Source organism: Pholcus phalangioides, unplaced genomic scaffold (genome assembly GCF_987345545.1).
Source record: "Pholcus phalangioides strain wild (caught in Gottingen) unplaced genomic scaffold, Ppha-v1.0 ptg000008l_1, whole genome shotgun sequence".
NCBI lineage: Eukaryota > Metazoa > Arthropoda > Arachnida > Araneae > Pholcidae > Pholcus > Pholcus phalangioides.
In genome coordinates this window covers 3258043-3282781 of record NW_028301601.1, presented here as the reverse complement: position 1 = coordinate 3282781, position 24739 = coordinate 3258043, and the positions used below count along the sequence as shown (strand labels likewise).

Genomic DNA, 24739 nt, shown 5'->3' with positions numbered 1-24739 from the left:
GGACCATGTTATGTGCATGTACCAAGAGGCTCCTACATCCTACAGCAGAGCCCTTAGGCTGGAATTTAGATTTCGAGCCCCCAAACCAGCTTTTCAGGGGCCCCTCTGTGATTAATTTATAGTGTGAAAAATCAAAAAGTGATAAGAATCGTTGTGGCCCCTGTCAGCCCTTCCTTTGTGGGGGGGGGGAGGTCCATGCCGAGAGGTATATATATGTATAATATACACACACAACAGCAGTGCTCCCAACACAGGGTCGGGGTACCCGGGGAAGATTTCACGTATAAGTAAAAAGTTTTCATTTCCAGGGGCCCTTGATGGATCTCATTGTTTTCTTGCTGCTTTAACGTTGAAAAATTTCGATAGCGGAAGCAAAAGATATATCCAGTCTGGGGCCCCACCAAAAGTATGCGAATTGGTGTCCCGGGTAATTGGTTGGGGAGTCCTGGATTTTATTCGTTGGTAAAACGAATACAAATGAAAATTTTTCATGGTACTCGCTCCGTGGGATGGCCGACGAGCTTCCAAGTCGGGGCCCATGTTTACAGGTTTCATTTTGGGTGCCCTGGATTTTATTTGTTGGTAAAACGAATACAAATGAAAATTTTTCATAGAACTCGCACCGGGGGATGACCGACAAGCTTCCAAGTCGGGGCCCCATGTTTACAGGTTTCATTTTGGGGCCCTGGACGAATCTCATTCTTTTCTGTTGTAGAATTCGCAACAGCGGAAGCCCGAGATAAAGCCAGTCTGGGGCCCCCACCAAAAGTATGCGAATTGGTGTCCCGGGTAATTGGTTGGGGCCCTGGATTTTATTCGTTGGTAAAACGAATACAAATGAAAATTTTTCATGGCACTCGCTCTGGGGGATGACCGACAAGCTTCCGAGTCGGGGGCCCTATGTTTACAGGTTTCATTTTGGGGGCCCTGGATGAATCTCATTCTTTTCTGTTGTAGAATTTGCAACAGCCGAAGCCCGAGATAAAGCCAGTCTGGGGCCCCACCAAAAGTATGCGAATTGGTGTCCCGGGTAATTGGTTGGGGGCCCTGGATTTTATTTGTTGGTAAAACGAATACAAATGAAAATTTTTCATGGCACTCGCTCCGGGGGATGACCGACAAGCTTCCAAGTCGGGGCCCATGTTTACAGGTTTCATTTTGGGGGCCCTGGATTTTATTCGTTGGTAAAACGAATACAAATGAAAATTTTTCATGGCACTCGCACCGGGGGATGACCGACAAGCTTCCAAGTCGGGGGGCCCCATGTTTACAGGTTTGATTTTGGGGGCCCTGGATGAATCTCATTCTTTTCTGTTGTAGAATTTGCCACAGCCGAAACCCGAGATATAGCCAGTCTGGGGCCCCACTAAAAATCTGCGTATTGTGTCCCCGCTACTGGATGTGGGGCCCTGGATTTTATTCGTTGTAAAATTGATAAAAATGAAAAATTCTCACAGGGGGGTGTCCGACAAGCTTGCAGGTCAGGGCTTCATGGAAATGTTGGCAGGTTGTAATTCGGTGCCCCTGAATGTATCTCATTGATTTTTGTGGTTTAACATTGTAAAATTTGCAACACATCGGTAGCCCAAGATATATCCAATGTGGGGCCCCACTGAAATTCAACGAATTGAATCTGGGGACCCCCATGGGGAAGTTTTCTGGGGATACTTGATGAATCTCATTTGTTTTTTGTTGCTTTATTATTATTTTCATTAAAATTTGCTTCTTCAGTAGGCTGGTGCTTTCACACGCCCCTTTCCTCTTTTCCATAGCACGCTGATGAAGTGGGACGAAATAAACAAGATATGTCCGGGAGAGAATTGGGGGGGGGGGTTGGAGCCCCCCTAGTAAATATATATAATAAATCTTTTAAATTAGAATATATTGAAAGAAGAGTATGAATTTTTTTCACAATTTACAAAAAATGTTTCCCGATAACTACTGCTGAACCCAGAGGCTGATTTAGCAGCGGGAGCACCGGGGGCGTGACTTCTGAAGGGCCCCGAAAAAAACCCAAACTTTAAACTTTTTTTTAATTCAAGGAGTTCAATATTTCAATTTGCGCCCGGGGCCTCAACCAACTTTAATCCGCCACTGGCTGAACCTGTATGATGGTTTTTAACGTTGTTAAAATATCGACTTACGTTATGTATTGGTTACGTTAACATTGCGTTGATAAAGCATCATTATTTTTCTACTTTGCATAGATGTGCAGGTAATGTGAAAAATAATTTGACGAACAAATATAGTAGATTATCCACACCTACGTCGGATGTTGACTTCAGTGAGCCTTGGATAAAGTAGAAATTAGTGGGAACCCTCGCAACTGGGGTCAAAGGTATTTGTTTAGTGAGTGAAATTTAGGGGCCCCAGAATCATGAAGTCCGCGTCAAATGCCCCACTTGCCCATGGGAAAATCACGCCCTGCCCATATCATAGCACAATGTAAAACGATTTTGGCACCCCTCTCCCCTTCCTTTCAGATATTTTCTGTAACGAGTCGCCGCTGATGAACATGTTTCATTTTGATGTTTTTCATCTCTCCTCAGAGTTTTGAAACACACTGTATATATCTCTATTTATTAAGTCGGAGATGTCTCCGTTTACTTGCCAAGAGCATCGATCACTCATCAATTAAAATCAGATGATAGTAATCTCTGTAATACAATGAATGATGGTGCAACGGTAAGTGTTTGATTCCAGGAACGAACTCCGGAAGACGAAACGGCTTCACAATATTGCGTATTTATTCCCCCCTTATACAAGATTTAATGTTTCGAAATCGTCCGTTACGGCAACTATTAATGAGACGCAAACACACAAACGTTACTGCAACGGGTACTAGTATATAACTAAGTATAGGGGGTATTAGAAGCCGTTCAGTTTTCGAAAATCCATTAGTCCAGATGTGGAGATTCCAAATCTATGTGTGTGTGTGTGTGTCTCTTATTCTCGGTAAAGTTTCTAGTTACGGAGAGAGAGAGAGACGGTCCATAAATTAAGTTTTCCTCTTTAAGCTCCTCACAATGGTCTATTTGGCCGTCTTGGAGCTAATGGAGAATATCAGTAATTAACATCTCCGTTTGAAGAGATAAAAGGAAGACTTGGGCCCGAACCGCCTCCCAAAGAGCCCGAAGTATTTCGTCTTTTTTACTTTAATATCGGAGAAATTCGATACGCAATTACGCGTTTGAAATTTTGCTCATTAATGCCATTTTTTTTTTCATCCTCGCTCTAAACTCGACATCGTTGCTATCATTTACATTTTTTTTAAGTGGCAAAAAAAAAGAGTTTTGGAATGAAATTGAATATATTATGAGTCGCCTCTTTCTGTGTCGTGTGGCCTTGAACTCGCATCAAATTTGAATGTCGACTTTGAATGGATTTCTTTGAACTTTATTTCTAATTTTAGATGATAAGTCGATGTTTTTAAAGAAATGAAATGTCTCGAGTCTCGATCTTGTGATCGATTCTTTCGGAAATACAGTCAGCCCCGCTTAATCGGATAGCGGATAAACGGATACCCCCGTTCAAAAGGATAAAATCTTCCGGCACCAACGTTTCTCCCATTGAGACAATGTTTCCCGTTTAAGGGGTCTCCTACCTTTTTAAACATGATGAAAAAAACTTTCTTATGTAGAAACGTTATTAAAAATATTATTTATCCATTGATTTTTTTTTCTCAAATATTTGCGGCATACAAGGTGCATAGCAAACGGGGAGTATGGCATATTACCGCTAAACAGTTGATCCTAGAGGTATACCTCCAATTAGAAAATTTCCAAATAGCGTTTAGTACTCAGATATGTCATTCATGTTTCAAGAGGTAGCTCAGGTCGATAAGATACTCGCCTAAAGTACCAAAGGATGTTTAGAGGTGTCGTGAGTTCGATAACCGGTTCGTCCTTGTCAGAAAACTTTCCTGACGCAGGGGTACAACAAAAACGGCGACATGACCACAGAAAAATTTTCTACCGCAGGGAGTCCCCTATCGAGGGGTGTTAAATGTTAATGTAATGTTAAATGTTCCATAACAATATTTTTTCCCCTCAAATGTAAGATCCTTTATTTCTGGATTTGCCTAATTACATTTTAAAACCCATAGGGGGTGTTTGCTCCGCCCCCCCCCTTATTTCTGTCTATTTTTACTTAGTCAAAAGCAGTGGTTCTCAATCAAGGGCCCTTAGAAAGACTTCAAAGGGCTGTGAGCTTGGATGAACAATTAATGCATTCCTATATTACATTGCTATACACAGAATATTATTTTTTAAAGAAGTTCGTAACCTTCTTTTTCTTCTTCATTTTATTAGCGGGGGGGGGGGGTTTCCAAGGGTTCCTTGGACTTTATCTTACTGGCACAAATTTTCTGGGGAACACAAAACATTAAGAACCCTTTTAGTCAAACCCCTTCCACTGGAAGTGAAAAGAAAGAAGTCATCAAGAAATCGTTCAAAAATTAAAAATTTGAACTTATACAAAAAATGGAGTTCGGAAGGTTCCAATACTCTTCATAGAGAAAACTCAAATCGCTCCCCCCCCCCCTCTAAAAATCATATCGGCCCCACGTTGGGAATGACTGGCTTGATCAAATAGTACACAAAATATAGTCAACTATTAACACACACATCAACCACTATACACAGAATGTTTTTATTTAATTAAGCTTTTGAAATTAATGGAAAATATGTTACTAAGTAAAGATTAAGATATCCGACTACCTTTCTTGTCACTTTTCTTTAAAATGGTTCTGGAGTTAACTTTAAATACATTTTTTGATAGAAAGCGTCTCGAAATTGTGAAAACAATGACAAATTTTGGTCTATCTATTATATTTTCTATGACAAAGTAGTTTTTATGTCACATTTCAAGCAAAATTCATGTGATATTCGAAACACAATTGCAAAAACTTTTATTAATGAAATGCTTTGTGATTTCCACAGTGCATTTAGCTAGTAATTTTACAACCGTTAAATTTTGGTTCATAACCAAAATTTAAAGGATTGCATGATATGTTCATAAGTTACACCAAAATATGTTTAAGCACGTGTGAATTTTTTGAAATTTCATCCTTTATTTTGCCTATAAAACACTGTAATTCAAAAAATATATGTGATAGACCTTAGATTTTGATTCATAACCTCAACAATATACAACAAAATATCACATTAAAATTTCGTAAGGATGCAATGCATCAATTTTTACAAATCATGTCACGAAGTCAAGTAAAATGTCAAAAACAGCATTCTTCGTAAAACACGTTTAAAGTCTTTATTCGCGTATTACTTGCATGTAAAAACGCAGCACTAAAGTGAACGTAACTTTGATTCTAAGCATCATATAAACAAAACAAGGCCCGTTTTGAAATCACAACAAATAGGGCTTTTATAAACATTAAAAAAACGAAAATCCATATTTTCTTCCAAAATGACGTTTTCGACGTAGTCGGATACCTTAAACAAAAGCATTTGATACTAGATACTGGCTTCTAAGTATTCAAGTTCTCTTCTACGTATATTTAATTATTTTATTTTTGTTCTTTAATGAGAAAATAGATAGCGCTAATTTTGCTAATGAAAAATAAAAAATTCTTAGGTATTGTGTGATCATTGTAATTAAATACAATTTTAATTTCATCTTTGATGTCTAATTTATTCGAGAAGCTTTATTAATACTGATCCTTCATCCGTTTCCGATTTGCAAACAATACTAACGTTGTGAAAGGGCAATTGAATTGTCCCCCGCATAATCGGATATTGTATGCTCGAATCGTTGATATCCGATTAAGTGGATCCGACTGCAATTGTACTCCTATCAATGAAGCAGAAAGGAACGAAATAAATGAAAAAAATTCCTTTGCGAATTCCAGATATTCTATTCGTGGTAATTTTTTGGTGAAAATAAAAATGTATCGAATATTTCCTCTTTCACTCGTTGATTCAGTGGTAATTCGGAAATGCCACAAAAAAATTTAACAATTCAAGTTGTTTGTTTAATGCTTCGTTTGCTTTAAGAAGCCATGGTTGTTAATCTTGTTCTCGCTGGTTACACATGGTGTCCCACAAATTTGTAAAAAAGAATTGTAGTTTAAAAATTCATAAAAACTGAAGAAATTGATATACGATTCTACGTTTCTTAGTTTTATCACATTGTGAACATTGGTGTATTTACAGGGGCGAGCTTAGCGGGCTATAGCCCAGGGTGGCAAGTTCAGAGGGGCTGTAAATTTTAGGAATGAGTGGCTAAGAAAATTAGTACGTAATGTGAAAGAGGCGAGAAAATTTTATAACCACGGATCCGGCTCTACCTAGAGAGCAAAATACTAGGTCAGTGAGTGACCTATAGCAGCAGTATGATAACTTACCCCGACCCGGTAAATATGATACCTAGAGCAGTGTGTCTCAACCACCAGGCCGTGAGTGATTCGCTGTTTCATTTTTCCTCATTTATTTTCCATTAGTTGTGTGTATGACTAGGCCTTCCTTTCACAAAGAAAGGAATCAACCGTGCCGCGTTCTTCAAATGGTTGAGAAACATTGATCTAGAGAGTTTTCAAGCACGTGAGTGAGCAAAACAATGGCTTAGAGCGTGTGCAAGCATGTAAATGACAGAAAGAGTGACCTAGATCGTGTGCAAGTATGTGAATGACAGAAAGAGTGACCTAGATCGTGTGCAAGTATGTGAATGACCTAGAGTGTGTGCCAACATGTGAGTGGCAGAAAGAGTGGCTCAGAGCGTGTGCAGGCATGTGAATGGCCAAAAATTGTGACATAGAGCGTTTGCAAGTATGTGAATGACAAAAACAGTGACCTAGAGCAGCAGCGGTTTTCAACCTTTTTTGCCTCGCGGAGCCCTTTTCAGTACATAGTTTTTGTATCGGAGCCCTGTTTGATTCGAGGAGCCCGTTTTGTATATAGTTTTTATGGCGGAACCCTGTAGGCCTCTTTTTTTCATTTATCTATCAAATTTGCTTATTTATTTTATTTTCCTTGAGTCGCCGCGGAGCCCCTGGGAAGTGCACACGGAGCACCGGTTGAAAACCGCTGACCTAGAGCGTGTGCCAGCAAGTGAGTGTCGAAAAGAGTGGCCTAGAGCACTAAGCATGTGAGTGATCAAAACAGTGTGCAAGCATGAGAATGGCCAAAAATAATGACCCAAATCGTGTGCAAGCATGCGGATGGCCAAAAGAGTGACCTCGAGAGGGAGAATGTGTGAACATGGGAGCGACCAAAAGAGCGCGCTAGCATATGAGTAACCGAAAGAAGGGCTTGGAGATATCGGTGTATTTACAGGTTGGGGGGAGGCGGCCAAGCGGGTCACACAGCACAGGGCAGCGAATTCGAGGAGAATGAGTGGTCAAGAAAATTAGACTAGAATAAGGGAAGTGCGGCAAAATTCGTGTAGCCGTAAATCCACCTCTGATCGGGACTCAGGGTTTCTGATAACAATAACTAAACGACAACTTTTTGCGAAAACCTTTTTGCAAGTATGGTGCGTCTAATGTACATCGTGAATTACATTTTCTTTGATGTACACAACACGTTTCGTGGATCCCTTGAGAAACCCTCTCGGCAAAAAAAAAAAGAAGTTCGAATCTGGTCAACTGAAAGAAACTGATCAAGATCTGAATCAAAGGGCTTTATTCTTTGTCACAAACTTGCCTTCACTATAGGTAGGCCATTTCGAAAGCAACTCCACACGTGCAGGATCACGTCGAATATCGCGGAAGTTTTTGTCAACAAGCGGGGGAAGAGAGAACGCCCTTCAGCTTCCTATACAGTCCTGGAGCCTGATAACTATAACTTGCAGGGAAAGAAATAAGGTTGGATACACCTCAGCGCTTTTCAGAATGCGTGACAAAAAGATTTGACGCGGGAAAAATTCATAACATTATCCACCACCAAACCAGAACATGGCTCCCACTCTGTCAATAACATTATCCGAAAACATTATATATCCTGATAACATTTTCCGAAGTCCTGATAACTATAAACGATTTTTTCCTTTGTTATAATATTGTTTCGTTCTGTTCTTTGGAGAAAAGGGATAGCAATACCCGTGATTTTATTAAACGATGTCGACTGTATTTGAATGTGGTTTGCGTAAAAAGTTATTCCAGCGATAGAGGTTGCTGCATGAAAATAAATCACTAGAGGTATGCAAGTCCTATAAAATTCATGGTGTACGATCAACAGCCACGAATAGTCGGTTGAAGCTCTACGAACGTTTCGGACGCAGAAGAGATGGATGAAACGTTCATGAAAAATCACTCTTACCGGACTTTCGTTTAGCGTCCTCTATCGACGAAAATTTGAAATATTTTTTTCCGAGTAAAAAAAAAAAATCCTCATCCATGAGAAACAAATTTTCTTAATTTGCGTTACAATATATAAATTACTTCAATTTTATGAATTTTTAAACTATTTGCAATATTATGGGACACGCTGAATAACTTATACAGCGGATACTGTTTAAGATGTCTCTTTGTTCAAAGTATGATATTTTAAGTACAGATTCCTATTAAATTTTTACATAGATCGCTGTAATAAATTCGTTAAGTACGTGTATGTTCCCTACGAGAGCGTGTTCAGTGGGACTAGGTTAACTTGTGATGTCTCTGTTCTGCTCTTGAATACTTTAATGCCTTGACGAGTTTACTCGTTCTTATCTGGTTGGAAAGAATACATTATAGTTCTCCCTTTGTTAATCATTGTACGATGAAAATTAGGGGGTTTATTTATTTATTTTTTTCAAATCACATTTTCGCCTCCGTTTTCTATCGAGTAAAAAGAGGTATGGGGTAATTCAAGTATTTCATCAGCATCGATGGGAGAGGGGGTCCGATTTGATGACAAGGGAGGAGGAGGGGGGGGGGTTGGATCACGCTTACGTCATCAACCACCCTTTATGAAAATATGAAATATTCTAGATGGCATCTTAGTCGGTGCGCCAAAAACGAGAAAAATCTTTCGCTAGCATGTGGGCACCTGAACTAACATTCTCCCCTGATTATAAATCCCTTACAGAACCACTTCAGCGATCTCTAAATGGTTCACGGATCCTTCAAATGCTCAGGAAATGTGCCCGGGCTGCTTAAGTGCTATGGAAATGTTTCCGAGTAGCTTAAGTGCTCTGGAAATGTGTCCGGGCGTCTTAAGCGCTCTGGAACTGTGCAACGCATCACTTAAGTAATCCGGGAATATTCCGCGGGCAACTTGAGTGATGTAGAACCGCAGAGTGGGGCCGCTTAAGTGCTCTAAAATTGTGCCACATGTCACTCAAGGGATCTCTAAATGTGACACTGGAACTGTGTTCTGGGTTACTTAAGTGATCTTTGAATGTGTCACGGGCCTACTTCAGTGACCTAAAAATATGCCACGGGCCACTTAAATTCTCTGGAATTGTGCCACGGGTCATTTAAGCGAACTGTAAGTGTGCCGCTTATAGTTCATTTTTATAAAATTAGGTTTGAGAGGGGAAGGGGGTAAGCCACATCAGATAATCTTCAGGGCCACATTTGGTCCGCGGGTCAAGGGTTTACCATATATGGCTTAAGGGGTGGGTCGCAATGAATTTTTTAAAGAGAAATTTTGAGTTCTTACCCTTTAAATAGCATTGAAATTAACAGAAATCGATTATAATAACATATTCCCCCCCCCCTCCCGCGTACGTTTCTGATCCCACCAGTGTGCGTTAGGAGGTACGGGGCAGTGCTGACAAAGTTTTGCTGACGGACAGGAGGGAGGGGGGTCAGAGTTTTGCTGACGGGGGGAGGGGGGTCAAAAACGGCTAAAACGTGCTGACGTAATAATTGAACGGCCCCTATACCAACGACAGGGCCCGGATGTGTTGATTGCATTTTTCAATAGTTTTTTTCACTTTCGGGGCATTTTTTGGAAATTTTTCAATAAAATGAAAAGCAGGTTGAAAAAATGTTTTTCAAGCAAAAAAAATCATTGCTTTCATCACTTAACTTGTATCTTCCTTTATAGGTGACAAATAAAGTTTCGAATCAATTCCAGGTAAATTCCAAGAGCTGGTCACACTTAACCAAACAATAAATGAATACAAATTCAAGAAATTCTGATTCTATATGGGTTGTTGAGAGAGAGGAATCTTCATTATACAGTCGACGCTCGTTATATCGGCCCCACGTTACAGCGACCATTCAATTACAAAGACCTGCAGGATAAGTTCCAAATGTTTTCATAGAACGACTATGATACACGTTTTGCTTTCGATGTAACGACCAGCCCAATATAAGGTCCATTTCGATCGGGACAAAGGGGAGGGTCGTTTTATCGGGCATCGACTGTATAAAAGTATGTGCATGGTATGTGTACTACGAAAGGGGGGGGGGTCGAAATCAGCAAATTAGTGTTGAGTGATTTTCATCCGTAAGAATGCTGCATACATTAAGATTTCAAAAGCTTTGTTCTGCCCTGGGAATATTGAAGGATTAATGAAGGTACATAAGATCAGTCTGGTTTCGAATTAAAGCAGTGATTCCCAACGTGGGCGTTAACGTCCCTTAGGGGGCGGTAGAAGCTACGAGTATAACATAGGATTCTATGGGTTAGATTGCGTTGGGGTCGATGGGGAGAAAAATATTTCTGAAAAAGGGGGCGATGGGACAAAAAAGTTTGGGAAAATATGAATTAAAGGTATAAGGCGACGGCATAGTTGGACCCCAGGCGAACTTGATTCTAACTGAATGTAAAGTTATTGAGTTGTAATTTATATTACTAATATCCATATGGGTTCAAATAATTTTTCAATTTTTATTTTTTTAACAACGAGATCATCACGTATTCCCAAGAGATCTTTACGATCTGTCCAGGGAAATAATAATAATAAAATTAAAATTATACCTTCTCTCTACTTAGGGGTTAACGATACCTCATATTCAAGGAAAATGCAGGAAATTTTGATACTGAAATATCACTAATTGTAGCCAACAGATGTAGTTTATAACAAATTTGCTAAACGCTGCAAAAATGAATGAAGGGTGAAAATTGAAGAAATAAAGGGCTGCAAAAAAAAACATTGAAATTAATGGATTATATTATAATAATATTATATATAATATACTAAAGCTATAATAGGCTGCCCGGGTTTTTATCAATGAGGCTCAAGTTATCCATATTTGCATGTTTCTGCTTCAATAAAATGCTTAGTTGAAGTTGTGAAATTTCTTTGATGTACATCATGTGGTCCATAATTAATTTTAAAACAGTCTAAACTATATGTGAATTTATGCAATTGAATATTAAAAGACAATACGGAGACATTAATTTTCATGCTTGAGAAGCTATAAATAAAAAGTTGAAATCAATGTTATTGCATGGATATCCATATCAAAAGTATAGGTCCAGCTAATTACTTCATATTTAATCTCCTGGGCTTCGTATAAGTCTAAGCGAACTTAATATTTCAAAAATCGAGGATTCAATACAATTTTTAACATTATTGATGTGGCAGGAAACCCCCACTAAATTTCCGTATTTATGCCGTTAAATCGGCAATTTTAACAATGATTTCTATGGGGATCATCTTTTGCCTGACCCTCAAAGTGATGCTGATGATGATTCTGATGACTATTGAAAATGTGGTAAACCATTATAAAGGCTTAGACTATTATACTTTACATATACTGGCAGCGTTAAAGAAGTGGCAAACCATTGTAAAGGCATATACACGTCTGAAACGCATTGCTAGCGAACCACGGTAACGTTCGTAACCACGTAAACCAAAGTAAACGTTCCGAAAGTGATTGTTCAGGACCATAAACCATTGTTGCCCAACAGTTTTTTGCCCATTTGAGGCATTTTCCCTGCTCTAACGAAATTTTAAAGTAGCCTATCGTTCAAGTCGGGTCCCATTTGCTATATATGCAAAATTTTGCGGAGATCAATCTAAAATTGTAGATTTGTATAGAGAACATACACACACACAGACAGACAGACAGAAAATCAATTTTATATATATAGAAGATCATAATAGTTATGAAAACGCTGTTTGTTCACAATATTTTAGTAAACATTACAAATTTAAATAATCGTCATTGAAAAACTGGACAAATATATAAAAGAATTCGGAACAACTGAAATTACTGGAATGTCCCGTAATACGGGACACAATTGGTCCGTCGAATTGTTTCAGATATTTTACTGGTCCTTGTTTTCGTTAGGTTTGAAAAACGCTGGTATAGAGTGAAACGTACGTCAGACTTTTAAAACTTTCATTTGATCGTTCCATTGAATTTATTGTCTAAAAACGTAGCGCAAAGTAGCTACTAATTATATTACATAGGATCGCATCATCCTAATTACATTCTATTGAATTAACATATGAGTAATAATAAAATTTAAATACGAAATCGATACACAACAAATATTTGATGAAAACGTCCCAAAAACATGGTGGTCATGAAACAAAATATTCGGGAAAACACTGACACCTTTTTTAATTTTATCGATATAAAATAACAAAAATTATCGGAGTATTGAACGAGCTCCTTGAGCGACTCCCACTTCTGACGTCTGGCCTGACAGGAGGCTCTTTTATGCGTTATAGCACGCTAATGACCCATCCTGTAACATCGAGTCCAACCAATTTTGCGAATTACATCTTTTCCCGAATTCATGTTAATGGACCCAATAACTTTCTTTTGTATTATGATATTATGCAATAAAAGTGCTTGTAATAGACCCTTGTACTTGATTGCATCCAATATTCCCATGATATAAGAAATCGTATGGTATATATGTTACGATAAATGGGTTAGATCCGGTTATTAGGCATAATTTCCGAGCGTTTTGGCAAGTTTGATAAATTTCCCTACATTAATCACTTTTACCTGTGATTGCATAATACCCAAGCGTCGCGTCATTGGTAAACATGATAAATCGTACTATATGATATACCATACATAACCATTCATACATGTATTGTATCATTATATCCGGGTCCGACTATATTCATCACACACACTAGACTCATTTGAAATCTTTTCATATTTATCAAATTGACCATTTAGACTAGAGTTTTATACATAGGCACAGATAAAGGCGTCAAATTTCAAATGTTTATCAAATTTACCAACACTTGGTTACTATGCATAATTACCGGTAAAATGATAATATTTCCTGTATTTATCAAATTTACCAACGACGCGTGTGTATTATGCATATCCACCGGTAAAAGTGATAAATTTATCAAACTTACCAAGACGATTAGTAAATATGCATAATAACCGTTTATTATATAGAAAAACTGATTTATCACATTTTTCCGTAGTCATATAAGTATCGTACTTACAGTGTGCCAGACTTCTTCAACCCCCCCCCCCCCCAATTAAGAATCATAAAAAATAATCTGTAGACACATTCAAGCTTCCAACAAACTTTCTATCCCAAAATGCATTTTTAAAGTTTAAAAACGAAATATGCTACAAACCATAGTTTCACAGGAAGACTATAATAATAACCCCCCCATTTTTTCAACCTAAGCATTGATTATTAATATTAAAATTTATCTTAATGCATGTTGAAAAGAACACGATTAAATAATCACCAACATGTGATAGGTGAATCTATTATTGTGAAATGTGATGCCCAACATGTGAATCTATTATTTCGAAATAATATATATTATTTTTAAATGCTCGTTTCATGTTGAAATGACCGATTTCGAAAACGGCATGAAATTTTTTACCACCTAATAACTTCCTATTTGGGGGGGGGGGGGTTTAGTGCATGATTTTTACTTTCCATATTTTCCTATGGGAAAGTTCCTCTGCATTTTGAGGAATGTCTAAAATTTTTCTACCCACTTTGGACAATTTTTTTTTCCTCCAACTTTGTCATTACTTTTATACACTTTAACCAGAACTTTTAAATGTTGGTAATTCTTTTTTCTATGTTTAACTTCAGTTAAAATCTTCAAAATTGAATTTTTGTTCTGAAAAATCACTAGAATTTGCATTGATTTGTGCCATAAAGTTGCTTGAAAACATTCTAGTGAGAAATCGTCTCTTACATGTAACGCCACAGTGTCAAGAAACACACAAACTTTCAAAACATTTTTGAACAAGTTAGTGTTTGAAATAATGTTCTTTATCTGACAAAAAAACATATTTTTTGAAAGAAAAAATAACATTTTAATAGAAGACCTTGGCGTAGACAGTGCTTGACATCATTTTATGTTCAAATTTTCAAAAATACTTATGGTGCAGGTAGAACAAAAATGTAAACGCTGTTCGGTGCAAAAAAAATTAAATTAAGCTATGTAAAAATTTAAAAATGTATGTTTGTGACAATTTTTGGTAATTGTCTTAAGGGGGGTCTAATACCATTTAACATGTTGAAAAAACTTTGCTCTGATAGAAATATGATTAAAAATATTATTATGTCATCAATTTATTTCAAATATTTTACATATATTCTTGATTGCATTTGCTATCCTATGCTGGTGTGAAGTTTTACATGACTCAGTTACTTAAGTTTTTTTAAATTGTCAAAAAAGTATTAAAAAACAGCTTGCGCACACGGTAACATACCATGACATCGATATAATTGAATAAAAATCTATTCAAAATACAGTAAAGCTTCTCTTTTGTAGTCACCGTTGGGACAAAAAGAATTTCCCCTTAAAAGAGGGGCGACTGTCAATCAAGGGTTTGAAATGCGTAAAGGAAAACTGTTCAGTTCATGAAATGAAGCTAAGATTTGAGATTTCATTTACTCAATCTCATTTAAAATTAAATTTTCAATTTCAATTTTAAATAAAGTCAAGTGCTTGAAAGTTATTAAGTAAATGAAATTTCAATCTTTTTCTTAATTTCATGAACTGAACAGTTTCATTTATTTTTAATCAATTTTTATTCAGTTACAATGATGTCATGGTATTTTATCATGCGTGCAAGTTATTTTTAACTTTACTTTTTTTTTTGAAAATTTACGAAAAAAAATAAGTATCAGAGACGTAAAAATTATACTAGAATAGAATAGCACATACAACCAAAAAAAAACCATGGGTAAAATATTTTAAATAAATCAATGGTTAAATATATAGAATTTTTAGTCATATTTCTATTAGAGCATAGTTTTTGCCCATGTTAAAGGTATGAGACACCTTAACTGCTTATGTAAAATTTTTAATAGCAGAGTGCAAAACATCATAAAGTTTCCATTAAGAGACTACAAGGGGACAAGTCCATTTAAGGGAAGTATTAAAGTCCCTTGTTGACAATTTGTGGATATCTCATTAGGAATAAGTGACATTAACGCTCTGGCTCAGCACCAGAATGAATCTACGTGTGAAGGCTCTTTCCTCGAGAAAACAAATTCTTCGGATAAGCTGACATGAGATAGTGTTAAAACACTTTTTTTTTAGAAAGTATAGAATTTCAAAAAGCAATATGTACATATTTAAAAGGTATTATAAAATTCCGCTTACCCAACATTTTAACAACGGCTTTCCTGGATGATGCGGTTGAATCTTTCTTCGAATTCGACTGGCGATTGGCTGCCGCGTTCAAGTTTTTACCTTTGATACCGTTGCTGTCCTCAGAAGAACGACCATTGTGCTTTCGTCCGATATCAGTCGACTTCCTGAGCTGTAAGCCGATGAGGATGTACAGCACCGTCAGTACAGTCGAAGGGAAGATGAAAAACACAAAGGTCGAAGCTTCGAATGCATGAGCCAACGGCCTCTTGATCCCGCAATGAGCGGTTTCCAGAACGGGCTCGACACCGTCGTACTCGTAATCTATCCCGAGCTGGTATCCCTGACTTATGGCGGTCAGGGCCGCGCATATCCAAATGACCACGATGAATTTCACGGCCCTCGACAGCCTGGACATCGTGTGGGCTCGTATCGGATGACAAATCGCCAGATATCTCTCCACGGTGAACGCTGTGATGGTCAATATCGACGCGTTGGTCGAGGTTTCCGACGTCCAGCCCCTGACGACGCAGAAGAACTCGCCGAAAACGTACGGGTACCTGGAGTACAGTTGGTACATGTCCTGCGGAAGTCCCAGTACCAGAAGCAACAGGTCACTGACAGCCAGGCTGAACAGGTAGTAGTTGGTAGCCGTGTGCATGTACCGATTCCTCGCGATCACCGTGCAAGTGCACACGTTTCCGACGATTCCCGCCACGAGAATCAATGTGTACATTAGAGTCATTGCGATGGCGGTACCTAAGGGTTCCCTTTTAGGACCCATGGCTTTCTCGATGTCGAACGGCTCGGTGAAGTTCATAGTTTCGTTGAACAAGTCTAACATGTTGAATATCTCTTAAAAAGCCGGTGTTATAATTGGTACCGAAATCTAATGAATGATTCACCGGTATGAGTTTCCTTGAATTATTTCTGTGAAATTTGAAGACTAATCAGTGGTGCCAGAGTACAAAGTCTAAAATTCTTTCTCATAAATAGAACTCGCAATAATTTTGAACATAGAATTAATATCTTTAAACACTTTGGAGCATAATTAAGAAATAAGGAGAAACCAGAACGCAAAACAAAAAGCTCAAACTTAACTCAAATCCCAGCTTTGTAGATTTCTACGAAATATTCACGTGCATTTTTCGGGTATATCCATCAACAGCAGCGAAATAAAATCCAAATTCCGGAGCCGGATTTTTATAATTAGAAATTGTTATCAAATAAAATTAATAAATTAACTGATCACCAATATACAAGAAAAACAATTAATAAATTAAGTTCCTGGGAACTATTTCCACATCCTCCACCGTCGGAATCTCGAGACTTAGTGATCATTTCCCGCAACTTTTTCGAGAGCCGCAAGAGTAGGAGGAGGAGGGAGTTGCGTCGCCCCCGTCACACACACACCCAGCACACAACAGCACCGTCTACTAACTCTTCAGAGATTACCGCTCGGATCCGGACGCTGATTGGATGTCGGACGCGTGTCGTCATCGGTTCCAGTTGCATCATGGGATGTTATTATTCCCGAAGAAAATGTGAGGGGACGTTTTTTTTTTCTTATTTTAGTGGTATTTTTCTTTGTTCTTCATTATTTGGGGAGTGTTACAATTTTTTTTTTCTATTTAATTCTTCGGTAACGCTATGTTGTGTGTGTGTGTGTGTATATATATATCCGGAAGCCATTTTTTTTTGTGCTTTTCATGATAACATTAGATAAGAATGGGAAAAGAGAAAAAAATGTCTGATGTTTGAGTAGACGATGATTTAATGTTGTTTATATGTGGGTTAAACGTTTCAGAATAAAGAAGAAAAAAAAAATGTATCAGAATATTACAGAGAAAAGAACAACAATTGTGTTAGTACTTTTTTTTTTGCTCTTTTTTGCAATAAGTGATGATGAAGAGCGAAAGGGTTAAGAAAATCACCGGCGCCGTTCACAAGTGTTACGGCTGCCCCTTTTTATCATTTTTCACTCTTTCTCCGTTTTTCCTGATGCTGCGATTTTCGGTTTCCAATTATTATCTTTGGCAAGAAATTATTTTACTTGTGTCTGTCATTTTCTTTTCTTCTCCTGGAAATTTATATGATTTCTTTCTCGATATGAGGAATTTCTATGCAATGATTTCATTCCGAAGAATAATTTTATTCGTTTATTTCATATTTTTGTAATCTGACATATTAACTCATTTCAGATAAAAGAAAAACTATCGATTTATATATTTCTTAAAAACCTACAATAATTTCTTTAACTGAAAAAAAGTTTCATTCGCATCCCATTATAAAAAAAGATGGGGAAAAAAACAATAAAAAATTCAATTCAAAATTTAATTAGAAAATTCTGTTCGAAATTTGAATGAAAATTCATTTAAAAATTCAGATTAAAACTTGAATTTTAAAAAAACTTGAAAAATGCAATATAAAATTTGAATGAAGAACGATTAAAAAAATGAATTTAACATGCAATTAAAATTTGTTTTGATAGTTTAATTGCAAATTAAAATGCAAAATGAAAAAAAAATTGAAAAGAACTCAATTAGAAAATTAATTTAAAACCTTAAAAAGAAATTAATTTAAAACCTTAAAAAGAAATTAATTTAAAACCTTAAAAAGAAATTAATTTAAAACCTTAAAAAGAAATTAATTTAAAACATTAAAAAGAAATTGATTTAAAACCTTAATCAGAAAACTAAATTCAAAACCTTCAAAAAATGCTATCCAAAACTTACGAGAAATTTCAATTTAAAATTTGACTGAAAAGCAATTAAATATTTCGATTCAGAATTTGAATGAAAAATATTTAAAAAACTGAGTTTAAAATACGATTAAAATTTATTTGGAAAATTTAATTTAAAATTTAAAAAAAAAAAAAAAACTCTGTTACGAAGTTTATTTCAACACTTAATAGGAAAATTCAATTCAAAACTCAATAAGTTCAATTCAAAACCTTAATTAGAGAAATCAACCCAAAACTTAATAGAAATTTCAATGAAAAATTTGAATGAAAAAATTTCATTTCAGATATGATCAAAATATATATTGTGAAAGTTAAAGTATTTTTTTCTTAAACTTTACTTTAAAAATCAAAATGAAAATGTAATCGAAAAAGAGCTACAAAAAATGTAAGAGCAAATACTCGAAAACAAATTTTACATAAAATCTGAAATGAAAATTTATGATTTTGTTTAAATAAAGAAATTAAAGAAAATAAAAACAAAGAAGAGAAATGAGAAAAATATGAAAAAAAACGAATACTTGATTTGTACTTTAATAACTTTTGTGAATGAATTTTTTTAAAACGTATTTAGATTTTAAAATAAAACATTATCAGAAGGACAAAGTATCAGAATATTACAGCGAATATTACAAATAATAATACACAAATACAGTCGAATCCCGTTTTAACGAATATCGTTATGGCGGAAATCTCGTTTTAACGAACACTTTTCTAATCCCGAAATAAGTTTACATAGGAACAATGCTAGGTAACCTGGAATTCCTTTATAACGAAATTTCGTTTTAACGAAGTGATTCCTCCGGTCTCGTGGCGTTCGTTATAGCGGGATTCGACTGTACAAGCCACAATTTCAAGAGAAATGAAAAACCATTCATCTCGCAAAATATAAGAATTCAAGTTCCTTAATTTCAAAACTAATCCAAAATATTTAGACAATTCAATTTTTTAAAATTCATGAATTATCTTTTTAGGAATCTCACCTTAGGACATTATATTTTCATTTCCTAATCCCTAATGGAATCTCAAGAAATGATGCAAAGTGTCACCGTATCGCGGTATTTTATTTTTGCATTTGTAGAATGTAATTTAAATTTGGCGTGGCATGTTGAGGGGGAAGGGAACATACTTTTGCAATCTTTCTAAACTTTTCGTCACACAGAGGTCTTTCATCTGTAATATTCTGAGTAGGAATAGATTCACATATACATTTCCATTTTTCAATCAATTAAAGATACCCCCCCCCCTCAATAACATTTGTATGTTAGTTTATAAAATAATGTTCACATATTTTATAGAGAAGAAATCATTTTTTAGTCTGAAGTTATATAAATTTGGGATAAAATTTAGAATGTCATTTTTATAATTTCATTCTGTACACAACATAGAATGACGTCTATGTGCAAAATAGAACACTCTTCTATCTGTATTGTATATAACTAGGGTGACCGTACGTCCTGTTTTTCTGGCTGTCCCGACTTTTTTGTAAAAATGTCCTGGTTTTTCACATATTTTCAACGAAGCCAACATGACTTTTATTCTACAAATCAACAATTAAAATTACCTTCCCAACTCGGAAATTACATTACAATAATTACGACTACAAATAAAAATATTCATTTCACATATTTGTCGTTTTTTTTCTAATTCTCTGCAATCTGAAGTGGTGCTTCATTGGCGATTTTTCTGTGATTTTATCACAAGTTGGCAACTTTGCGTACTTTTGGCAATGTCCCGTATTTTCCCGCATTTTGAATCAAAATTTCACGTATTTCGCGAGCATAGAGATAGCCCTTCGTCCAAGCTGGAAGAGAATCGCTACCCCATTATTCCAGCAGGGATGGTCAACTTCTCTCAGTCTCACTGTTCGAGAGCCAGCACGATGGTCAGCTGCAAGCGTAGCGGGCAGCACCAGGGGCAACACTCCCGTGTATAAGTAGCACCAGTAAAATAGCAACAGCAAACTCACAGATTTGTCTCTGCCATAAGTGATATGGGCAATTTAGTAGTCGAAATTTTTCCCTGGGCTCCACTTCTTCATAAACTGATACATATTCATTATTTATCTGATTGTGTTCCCAGTAGATAAAATGCATCAAAAATTACTGTTTCTTCTACAAATTATGTTACACCCATAGTTTAAATTTTTCAGACTAAAAAATAATTTTTTCTGCAATTATTATTTTTTCTTTTCCTTGATTTGGCCAATGGTGGGGCAGCACGGGTCAAATAAACACTTAAGTACTTGATTCACGTACCGGTAGACTTCAACAGTTTTTCTTGGGATGGGAAGCGTGCAAATAAGCAGTCACGTGGATAGTACTGGCCATCTGGAATGGATTAAAAAAGACATAGTACCAAGACAAGATTCGGACTAGCTTCGCATGAAATTGGCAAATTACCTGTAGATGTGCAAGAATGCGCACACGCACCATTACCTGGTTCTCCTGTATATCCATAAGATTACACCAAACCATATTTGCGATACATGTATTCTTATTACTTGAGTTACCTTCTTGGAACAGAATATAGGTATTTTGGTTAGATAAAGTGTTTGTCTGCCTCAACGGGGAATGCCACCAATATGTCATGTCAAATTATAAAAATGAATGCTTCTGTTTTCGACACAAATAATCATGTGGTACGGGTGTGGAACTCCCTCGGTCAAAGCAGGCTAGAATATGAACCCGACCACCAAATATGATATATTTTTGCTCTTTGGAATTATTTGCGTCGAGTAGCCTCGTTGGTTGAAATTTCTAGGTGCCATTTTGAGTTGGAATCCACTTCGAAAAGTTTGTCATAGTGAACAGAACGCAAGATATTCATTCAGATGCAAATACAGAGGGCAGGCACCAACAGGCAACTTGCCCAATGAGACGGCGAAAAGAAATGCCCATAATAAACTTTAAGAAGAATTTTTATATGTATACGAAAAGGCAGTATGATGAGAACATTGCAAATCTGCAAATCACTGGCGTCACTAAAAATCACGAATGTAAGTAATTAGTCAATAGTTAATCGGAAATTTTGCTGTTGAAACCAATAGCTCAAAAAACCTGTTTAATCATGGGTGGAGATACGATTTGACATCATCATCATCATCGTGCCCCCCCCCCCAAGACTACCAAGTCTATCTCCACCTATGAGTTTAATACACAGTATTTTTGTGTTTTCATTGGCCGCATAGACAGACAGACATGACCGCCCTGAGAGACCATCTTGGGTTGATTTGCGCTCTTTCCCAAAGGGATGGACGGTGTCGGAGAGCTCGGTTGCAAACAGAAAATTTCCTGACAGAATTTAAAAATTAATTACTTTTTACAACAGATGTCACTGCCGTATGAAAAAAGTAAATATGATATATTCAAAAACCTTTTTTATGTGTTGTCCGCTACGTATAAAAAACGTAGAGGGCAACGTTTTTTACGCCAATTATTTGAAGCAACAACATGGTGTGGTCTCTCAGAACAAAATTCTCGCAGAAACTCAATCCGTGATTTTGAAACTGTATCGAATTTTTTTCATTTCAGCGCCATCTGTTAGCGGACTTTCTAACTAACTTCAAATTTCTGTTAGTTTTCAATTCAGGCTTCACGGGTTCGAAAAAAATCACGCGTCAAAAAATAATTTTCCTGACTATGAAAAGTCTGATACAACATCAACACGTCAAATTAATGAATATCGTTCAGCCTAATCACGACGATTCGTAATTTAATAAGGCAACTTCGTGCATTGATAAGGGGCCGTTCAAGTATTACGTCATCATCGATGGGGGGGGGGGGAAGGAGGGCGTTTCCGATTTGCTGACTTGATGACAAGGGGGAGGGGGTCAAGAATGGCCCCAAAAATTTGCTTACGTAATACTTGAACGGCCCCTAAGAAGAAAACAACTATGAAATAACTATGCAAAACATATAAAAGCAAGCGTTGCAATTAATTCATATGTTTAAAAGAACGAATAACTTTAAAGAATCTCGCCATTATCTTGACTGTAACTGAGGAGCTCGATTAATGGCCTTAATGGGTTTTATCATCGGACATTTTTCCTCCAAAGTAAATGAAGCTATGACACAGAAAGACGAAATTTTAATGAAAAAATTTCTTAAAAAATATTTTTGAAAGCGATAAATAATAAAATTTGGTGCAAAGATCTAAGGAAAGGAATTTTAAATTTTCATTATTTATATTTTCGGAATTTTTTCCCAAACTCCCGCAACACTATTAATACAGTCAGAGCTTTTGAATTTGTAATACAGAAAAATGAATAATTGCATGGAAATGAGAAATAGATATTTCTACGTTATTTGTGCTTTTCTAATCTGTCAGTGAAGACGGAACAAATTTGGCATTCTCGGCAATCTTCGGGGATGGGGAGGGGTGCGTATACATTAGCTTGCTATGCGTTGTTCTTGAATGGTTCGCTAGACTTTACCATCAATGTGCACGGATGTCACAAAATATTTCATTTCAAGTCATGCAATGTGGACTGGATGAGCTTCAAAATTGCGACTTCCCGTCGACGGCTAATTTGCGTTTCTTGGATTTTCTATAAAACGAAGGATGTAGGGCTGCGATCGCATTCGGGTTGCAGGCTGGCGAAAATAGAAGAAAAGAAGAAAAGTAAAAGTTCGGGGTATTTATTCATGCCCCCCCCCCCCACAGTCAAAACAGGTAAGAATATATAGACGTCAATCTAATATATGCGAGTAATTCAAATGTGAATGTCCAGCACTGACAACGGAGGATCTGTTTGATTATTCCCGTCGCAGTGGAGGTTCTGTGTGTGTATATTGCACATTCTGTAAAAGGAAAGGGAAACAAAACTGCCCAACACTGCGTCACAGTCGAGGTGCTGTATATATATTTTGTATACAATGTGTATTAGACCGTTCTCAAATCTCTCCCACTTCAACATGCCAACTTCCTCTTCTTAACTGCCCCACAAGTCTTCTCTACACTTCTTTTGGACTCCCAGTCTGCGGTCTCGGGCCCTTATGTGCCACTGGGTGCACGTGCAATTTTTCTCCCTAGTCATTGGGTTCAGCTGTCAATTTCATTCAAATGTCTTGTACGTTACATCGAGTTAATGGCTGTCTTCGTGGGGAGAACGACGCGAGTGATTCGGTACTTGCGAACACGGGGCAAGGGGAGCCACCACTATAAATCTTAGCTAACTTTTCCGACACAACTCTGCCTCTTTTGAGGTAACGGAAGTAAGGTGCTTTGCATCAGTCCGGGGTCGTGAGCGGTTCTATCTATCTATCTATAGACGTCAATCTAGATGACTGAGACCAAGACTGGAGTTGCGTTGGTCAATGATCTCACCCTCTTGAAATTTCATCAATGCTAAAGCCTTGGTCTCGATTACCTCTGGACACAGCAACAAAAGTATAATTCAGTATTTATCATTTCTGTTTATGGTAAAACCTCTCTTTTGCAGACGGTATTAAGTTGATTTCTAAATAAGTTAATAGCGTATAAAAATTCTATAAATAACATAAATTTCTTAACCCTTCCTTGCTCGATACCCATCTCACTAGAGCTAGGATTTTTATGATCTCCATAAAAAATGCATTTAATGATCCTAAAAAACCTAGAGATATGCCGTAAAAACGCGAAAAACATGCTTTTATAAAAAGAGGCTGGCCATATTTCATCGAGAAAAATACGGGAAATTGCAGGAAATCTCCAATCGTTGTCAAAAATGAGGCCAAAGGTGCACGAATAAATTTGCCAGTGGTTGCTATTATTGCCAAAAAACTGACGATCATTGCCAAAAACGATATCAAATTTAAATAAAATTGCCAGTTATTGCTAAAATCACCAATTTCAGGGAATGAAGCCAGAGAGAGCTTGGGGGTGGGGGTTACCTTTCGACATTATTATGCTGAAATATGCAAAATAATGCTCCAAAATATGAAAATGTGCCTTAAAAGAATGCCTGGAAGATTATGAAAAATGTCCTGAAATTTAATAACCTAATAAATGTCATAAGATTAATCCTTGACCAGAGCAAATTTACTGTTGCAATATTTTTAGCTATTTCGAAGGCCTTTGACAATGTACATCATTATATTCTATTTCAAAAACTTAAGTGAGCTGGAATTCGCGGTCATATATTAAATTCGTTCACTTCATATTTATCAAACAGATTGATTGATTGATGACCGCTCACGACGTTGAGATCTGTTCTCGTTTTATCAAATACAGAACATACAATCAAAATACAAGGTAATTTGAGTAATTATGTCCAAATAAAAAGAGGAGTACCCACAAGGATCAATACTGGGTCCTTTTCTTTTACTGATATTCATTAATGATCTATGTAATTTGGAATTTTACGATTCCATGATCACTTATGCCGATGAGTCTGTATTAATATATTCATGTGATGATCTTGACAGTCTTAAAGAATTTCGCATTTCTACGACGTTTGCCTGGTCGTTATTGATTCCTATATTTATTTAATGCTATAATGTATATATTACTGCGTGTGTAAAAAACATACACCGGCGGTAATGCATAATCACCAATCGTCTCGATAAAAAAAGT

General features: G+C 36.7%; 1 protein-coding gene across 1 annotated transcript in view; it reads right to left on the bottom strand.

Moving 5' to 3' along the window:
- Nucleotides 1–16847, bottom strand: part of LOC149083501 (pyrokinin-1 receptor-like) — a 246314-nt gene extending 229467 nt beyond the window's left edge. Inside the window, exon 1 of the mRNA XM_089234022.1 lies at nucleotides 15457–16847. Coding sequence (XP_089090148.1) covers nucleotides 15457–16288 — 832 coding nt within the window. The 5' untranslated portion in view covers nucleotides 16289–16847. The remainder of the gene's footprint in view (nucleotides 1–15456) is intronic.
- Nucleotides 16848–24739: the final 7892 nt, after the last annotated feature.